Consider the following 7,292-nt stretch of genomic DNA (forward strand, 5'->3'; position numbering starts at 1 on the left):
AGGGAGGAAGGAAGGAAGGAAGGAAGGAAGGAAGGAAGGAAGGAAGGAAGGAAGGAAGGCCTGAGAATATGGCTCAATCAGTAAAGTGCTTGCTACCTAGTATAGGAAACTGAGTTCTACCTCTAATATCCACATAAAAGAGCTGGACATAGGTGTGTGTGTGTGTGTGTGTGTGTGTGTGTGTGTGTGTGTGTGTGTAAGTAACCCAATTGCTGAGGAGGCTGAAGCAGGAGACCTTCTGGGCCTGCTGGCTGTCACCATAGCCCAGTCAGTGAGTCCAAATAAAAATAGAGACCCTATCTCAAAAAGCAAAGTGGCCAGGAATGTTGCTACAAGCTAGCACTTGGGAGAAAGAGGGAAGCAAAGCTCTGTGAGTTTGAGGACATCCTGGTCTGTGAAGAGAGTTCAAACCAGGCAGGCTGATGAGACTTATCTCAGAAAGAAACAAAGGCAGAAAGAAATGGAGGAAGGGAGAGAGGGAGGGATGGAGGGAGGGAAGGAGGGAGGGACAAAAGGGATGAAGGAAGGAAGGAAGGAAGGAAGGAAGGAAGGAAGAGAGGGAGGGAGGGAGGGAGGGAGGGAGGGAGGAAAGAAAGGTGGGTCTGTGTCTTGTTGAGTAACACCCTCTGGCCTTCACATGCACAGAAACACATGTTCATGTGCACTTTCACGTACGTGAATAGGTACACACACAGATACTACCATGAACAAGGTACACACACACACACACACACACACACACACACTACCATGAACAACAAAAACCAAGGTTGAGGAGAGGACTGTCATAATATAAATGTCATGAGCCCTGTTTCCTCAGTCTCCACAGCCACTGTGTGTCCCTCTTGGCCCACAGTGTACCTAGCCTGTTAGATATTCTCTGCCCAGGAGGTCCTCTTTCCTTTCTTCTGCCCATCAAACTCCTATTCATCCTTCAGTACCCAAGTCCAAGGTTAAAGCATGTTGGTCCCCAGAAAGAACTGAATCTTTCCTTCCCCTCAGGTATACATACATCATGGCAGCCTACATCTCTCATGTATCTCATCTGTTCACAAGAGCTGCATCCTGTGTGCACCTTCCCAGCTACATAGTGAGCTGTGTCATATGCAGAAGCCGTGGGAAGGGATTTTGGTCCACTAGGACCTAGCTGTCATTGCCACACCATGAAAATTGGAGTAAAATTCTGTTCCTGACTCTTAGGGACTACTAAACTCTTGTGATCTCAAACAATAGTAAAAGGCACAATCTGAACTACATCATGAGTTTCAGGCCAGCCTGAATTACATATCTCTGCATGTAGACAGTAGTCGTTGGTGTCTGAGAGGAATGGATGTGTGGACCACCACACACACCTTTAGAATCCTAAACACAAGATACTCAAGTCTCAGATATAAAACTGTACTAGTGTTGGCATGTATTTGCAGTCCCAATATCCAAGACACTAAGGAGGATCCTGATGTGAACCCAGCCTGGATGATCAGCAAGACTCTACCTCAATTAAAACTATAAGTAATCAATTAGCTAACTCATTAATTAAATCCAGATATGGTAGTATACACCTGTAGCTATAGCACTTTGAGAGGCAGAGGTGTGAGGATAACCCACAAGTCTGGGGATGCCCTGCGCTAACGTAGTATATTCCAGGCCAGCCAGGGCTACATTACAGGACCTTAACTCAAACAAAAAAAACAGGCTGGGAAGCTGGTGTCTCACTTACTGTGTGAGCATGGGGACCAGGGATTGGAGCTTCAGAACTCACAGAAATATTGGGCAGGTGTAGTTGCCCACTGGTGATCCCAGCACTCAGGAGGCAGAGACAGGGATGCCTGGAGACAAGCTGGGATTAGCAAGCTCTGGATGGAGGGACAAAGCCTCAATAAATAAAGTGGAGAGCAACTAAAGAAGATGTCCATTATCAAGTAAGGGCCTCCACACTGATGCTGTCCCACACGTGTGCCTGCATACATTCCAATGTGCATACACACAAACCCCATAAATCCACACGTACATAAGCAAATGAGCCCATACAGGGATCTCCTGGAACCTGTGGCCACTCTCTCATCTCTAGACTTCTTCAAGTACAGAATATTATAGATATTATAGAATATGGTGTGTGTGGCTGTGCCGTGTGGCTTAGGGGATAATGCTAAGGAAACGTCACTTGTATGGGTTTGCTTGAACAGGGTCTCACTATGTAGTCACGGCTGGGCTGGAACATTCTATGTAGAGCAACCTGGTCTCCAACTCATAGCGCTCTACTTGCTTCTGCCTCCTGAGTGCAGGGGTGAAGAGTCTCCATTACTGCAGCTGGAAGATTGGTTTATTTTTTGAAGATTGGTTTTAAGTCACATGTATGTCTGTGTTCAGGTATGTGTGAGTAGGTGCAAGTTCTATGGAAGTGTAAGAGCATCTCAGATCCCTGGGAACTGGAATTACGGTTGTGAGCCACTCGACATAGGTGCTGGGTACCTTACTTGAGTCATCTGCAAAAACAGTACTGGCTGCTAATCACTGGGCCATCTCTCCAACACACTTCTGCTTTAGGTATTGAGCCAGGTGTGACAGGCACGAGCTACACACAACAGGCTCCACTTTTTTTTTTATTGTTGTTTGCATACAAATCGATCGGTTTCACTGTGACACTTTTCTTTATAGTTTATCAATACATATTGAGACAGGGTCTCATTTGTACCAGCCTGGCCTTAAACTCACCATGGAACCCAGGATAAGCTTTAGGTCCTGATCTCCTGCTCCCACGTTCCAAGGGTTGATATTACAGGCTTGTGATACCATGTTCGATTTATGAGGTGCTGGGGATAGAGCCCAGGGCTTCGCATGTGGTAGACCAGAACTCCAACACAGTGCTACATCCCCAGTTCTCCACTGTGATGGTTTTACACATCTTCTCATCCACTCTTCCCCACTGCCCTCCCTGATGCTGCTTCTCTTCTCGCTGACTCCTTCCTCACCAAATAGCTTCATATGTACATATGAAGTATACTCTAATATATTGCTTATTAATTTAATATATTATTATTCATTATTGTATATTCCTGTTCTTTTATTCCCCTTTAACCTTCCTAGCACCCATTCAAAAGGCTGCATGTGGCAACATGCCACCCACAGGAGGGCTGAGGGAGAAGAGATGGGGGGATCCCTGAAGCTTCACGGCCAACTAAATGTAAGTGATGAGCTATGGGTTCAGTGAGAGACCCTGTCTCAAAAATAAGATAATGAGTGATTGAGGAAGACACAGACACAAGCATGTACACACGCACCACACACACACACAATAATAAATAGATAAATCTGTACTCTCTATATAAGGGAAAACACGTGTTTTTTTCCTTTTCTGAGTCTGGCTTTTTCCACTTACTGATCTCTTGCTCCCTCCATATTCCTGCAAATGTCATAATTTCATTTTTCTTTATAATCGAGTAAAATCCCATTCTGTATATGAGTCCTATGCTCTCTCTTGTTATCACATATTTAAATCTCAGTGTGTGTGTGTGTGTGTGTGTGTGTGTGTGTGTGTTCATGTGTGGGCTCATTTCCTATGCTCAAAGAGGACAGCTTGTAGAAGCCGGTTCTGTCCTCTCTGTGGGTCCTGGCGATCAGGCTTTCTGTCAGCCTTGGAGTTGAGAGCCTGTGCCATCTCATCTGCCCTGGACCACTCACTTGTTGCTAGACACCTATGCTGGTGTCATGTCTTGGCTACTGTGCGTAGTGCAGAGATAGACATGGATGGTAGGAATCCCTGGTGCGTACTGATTACAGCTCTTTGGGTAGGTGCCAAGGCTGGGTCATGTGGTAGTTGTAGTTCTGCCTTTTAGCTTTTGGAGAAGTCTCCATACTGACTCCCATAGGGGCTGTGCCAGTTCACCCTCCCACCAATCGTCTTAGGATTCCTCTTTCCCCTACATCCTTGCCAGCATTTAAGTTTGTTTGCTTGACAGCCATCCTGATTACGATGTAACCCATTTTTAATTAGCATTTCCTGGTAGCTAAGGGTGTTGATTTTTTTTCAAATATTTATTGACCAAAATATTTATTCCTTTGAAACCTCCCCCTCTCTCTCCCTCTCCCTTTCCCTCTCCTTCTCTCTCTCTCTCTCCTCTCTCTCTCTTTAATTATTAATAGGCCAGACAGTAGTGGTATACATCTCCTCAGGCAGATGGATCTCTATGAGTCTGAGGCCAGCCTAATCTTACAGAGCAAGTTCCAAGACAGCCAGGGCTGCCCAGAGAAACCCTCTCAGAAAAAAAAAAATATGTATTTTTACGTGATTTGCTTGCAAGTATATCTGTGAATCATGAGCATGCCTGGTGTCCACGGAGACCAGAAGAATGAGTTGAATCCCCTGGCGCTGGAGGAGCCTTGTGGGTTCTGGGAATTGAACTGGAGTTGTCTGGAGAAGCAGCTGACCGCTGAACCCATCTCTCCAGTCCTTCCTTTGAGTACTTTCTATTCAATTTGTTAGTCCTTTAATTAATGATTTATCTCCTGGTGATCTGGGGAGCTCTTTGTAATTCTAGGCATTAATCTCCTGTCATATATATGGGTGGCAAAGATTTTTCTCCAAGTCTGTAATCGTCTCTTCACTCTGCAGGTTTGCTTTTGAGACAGTCTTGCTCTGTAGCTCAGACTGACCTTGAATTGGCTCTGTAGCCCGGGTTGGACTCAAACTCACAGCCTTCCCGCCTCAGCCTAAAAGTCAAGATAACATGTGTATGTGGTCACACCCAGGCCAGTTGGCTTTTCAGAAACAAACCTATGAGTCACTGGGTAGCTCCTAAAGCCAACCAACATGTCTCAGGAGAAAGCATTCAGGAGTTGACTCGATTCCATTATGTGGGCTCTGGGGATTGAACTCAGGTTGTCGGGCTTGCCTTTACCCCTTGAGTCTTCTTGGTAGCCCCTCCAATTTCTCTTTTGAATTTAGTTTGAAGCCCTAGCCCATGGAATGGTGCCATCCACATAAAGAACAGATTCTTCCTCAGTTAAACACATGCTGAAGTGTGTCTACTAGGTGACTCTAGATCTCAGCAAGCTGGGAGGAAAGATTAAACAGCTGAACCAGGTTGACCTCAGACTCTAGACTACAGATGCCCAGATACATACAAGCTCTTCAGGAACAGGAATTAAGTGTGACAGTCAAAACTGTCAGTTCAACCTGGGGCCTTAGCTCAGCAGTAGAGGGGTTACTTAGGATCCACCATCGAAGAGCTGGGGGTGTGGCTCAACAACAATACTTACTTAGTGTACAAAGGCCCTAGGTTTGTCTCCCAGCAAACAGAACTGTCCGTTCAAGGAAGCTTATGTGTAGAAAGCTAATCTTCAAAGAAAAAAATGTTTGCATGTGTATCTGTGAGTACATGTGTTACAGTACACACGTCACGTCTAAGGACTTCAAGGCATCAGCCTTCACCTTGCACTTTGAGACTGGGTTTCTTGTTGTTTATGCCGGAGCAGCTAGCCCACAAACTACAGAGGATTCTCCGTCTCTGATGCCCATCTCACTGTAGAAGCATGGGAATTAGATTCAAGTGCCGCAGTGCCCAGCATAAAATGAGTTCGGCTGATTCAAATATTCATGGTTGTTTGACAAGTGCCTTTCCTATTGAGCCATCTCCCCAGTCCTCTCCCGTCAGAATTCTTGTGGTTACTAGAGATTGAACCTCAGGCCTAACCCTGTGCTAGGGAACTAGGTAACACTAGTCACAATTCCCTTGCAGAGTTATATGCACAACGCATTTCCTCCACCTGTAAACCTCCTCTTTCCCCAAGCCTGGGAACCATGAGAGGCTGATACATCCCCAGCTGTAGCGAGCCCAGTAGATGAGTCTACGCTCTCATCTTCCTGAGAGCACACTGTTAACAATTAACCTTCTGTGTTACACTCAACAGATTTGATTCGTGTCATACTGTGGTCTAATGTGGTTTCCTTTCCTGTGGCCTAAATATTAGCAAAATTTCCTACCATTTCCATTCAAATACAGACAGAATTACACTAGGAAGAAGAGGCCATGCGAAGCCCAGCACCAACACAACTTAATATTTTATTATACAGGCCAAGGAAGATTCACTTCTTGGGCTCTCCATTCTCAGTCCTCTAGGCTGAGGTAACAAGGCTCTGATGAGAGATCCATGACAGAACTCAGAACAAGAGCCACTATGAGCCACTAGAAACCTCAGTCACATGGATGTGTGTGCACACAGGGCTTGGTGGATGACAGTTACTTGGGCGTGACCCTGAAGACTCGGATGTGGATGGCCGAGTTGTTCCTGATCCTCGTCAGTGGCTCTCGAGAGTCAGTCTCAGGCTCCAACTCATCCACCAGCTCCACGGTGGAGGTATTGGCAGCCACCTGTAGGGACCCAAAGCTGCCCGCCTGCAGCTGCAGAGCGATGTTGATGGCCCGGTTGATGGCCAGGCCCAAGCCATGAATGTAGATTTCAGTGCATGCGTTCTGCCCCCTAGTGCCTCCGTCCAGCAGCTTTTGGCAGCGAGCTAGCTGGGCCTTAAAATCAGTCTTCATGTTGACATAAATGTCATTGGGTCTCCGGGGCAAGCGGTGAGGAAGTCGCTTCCGAAGGGTGTACTCCACAGGGTCCAGCTCAGCCTCAATGGCACCGCGGGGTTCTCTGTTTTCTGCCATGCTCCGAGTCCTGGCATGGAGAAGGAACGAGATTCAGGGAGAATGACAAGAGAAACAGCTTTCTAAGGGTGCAACCAGAAGGGGGCGCCCTCAACGCCCTCCTCCCTCCCAGCGTCTCAATCCCTTCCACTTCCGCTTTCTCCACTCCCAGTTTTAATTCATTCATCACGTGGTTCCCACTCCCGGCGTTTCCACGCCTACCTTCTCCCTTCCACAGTGCCCTTCACTCGCGTGAGCCTCGCCGACCGACTCAAGTGGACGCCGCTACCCACGATACGCAAAAGAAGAACGGAGAAGAGATCGGAACGGGAACGCCAGGCAACCGCGCCAGCAAGAGCTACGCACTGCGCACGCGCGTCCACGCTCCAAGCCGGAACCGATTAGCTTGTGGCCTTCTAGGCCTCCGTTCTCTCCGCCTCCTTTCCTCGTACGCGTGCGCAAGGGAATTTAAGGCTCGCGAGACTTGCGGATTCGAAGGGGTCTATTCTTGAACGCTTCGAAGGGCGGGACTAGCTAGCAGAGACGGGACAATTAACAGAGGCGGGCCCAAGAGGGGCGTGGCGTGGACCACCCAGTTTGCCCCTCCCCGGGTGGGGCGGGGCTCGGATCTAGGCGGGAAGCAGGGTTGGGAAA

The 7,292-nt window shown here is 47.5% G+C and overlaps 1 protein-coding gene across 1 annotated transcript; it reads right to left on the minus strand.

The window, feature by feature from the left end:
- Positions 1 to 6,039: 6,039 nt before the first annotated feature.
- Pop7 (POP7 homolog, ribonuclease P/MRP subunit) lies at positions 6,040 to 7,062 on the minus strand. The gene is made up of 2 exons (XM_028777865.1): positions 6,861 to 7,062; positions 6,040 to 6,669 (listed from the first exon to the last, which is right to left on the minus strand). Exon 2 carries the CDS (start codon positions 6,657 to 6,659, stop codon positions 6,237 to 6,239), a length of 423 nt encoding a protein of 140 aa, XP_028633698.1. The 5' UTR covers positions 6,660 to 6,669; positions 6,861 to 7,062; the 3' UTR covers positions 6,040 to 6,236.
- Positions 7,063 to 7,292: the final 230 nt, after the last annotated feature.

The sequence above is a fragment of the Grammomys surdaster genome, unplaced genomic scaffold (genome assembly GCF_004785775.1).
Source record: "Grammomys surdaster isolate TR1022 unplaced genomic scaffold, NIH_TR_1.0 316, whole genome shotgun sequence".
NCBI classification, from domain to species: Eukaryota; Metazoa; Chordata; class Mammalia; order Rodentia; family Muridae; genus Grammomys; species Grammomys surdaster.

Coding starts and splice junctions, on each gene's coding strand:
- Pop7 (XM_028777865.1), bottom strand. CDS start 6,659: ATGGCAGAAAACAGAGAACCCCGCGGTGCCATTGAGGCTGAGCTGGAC.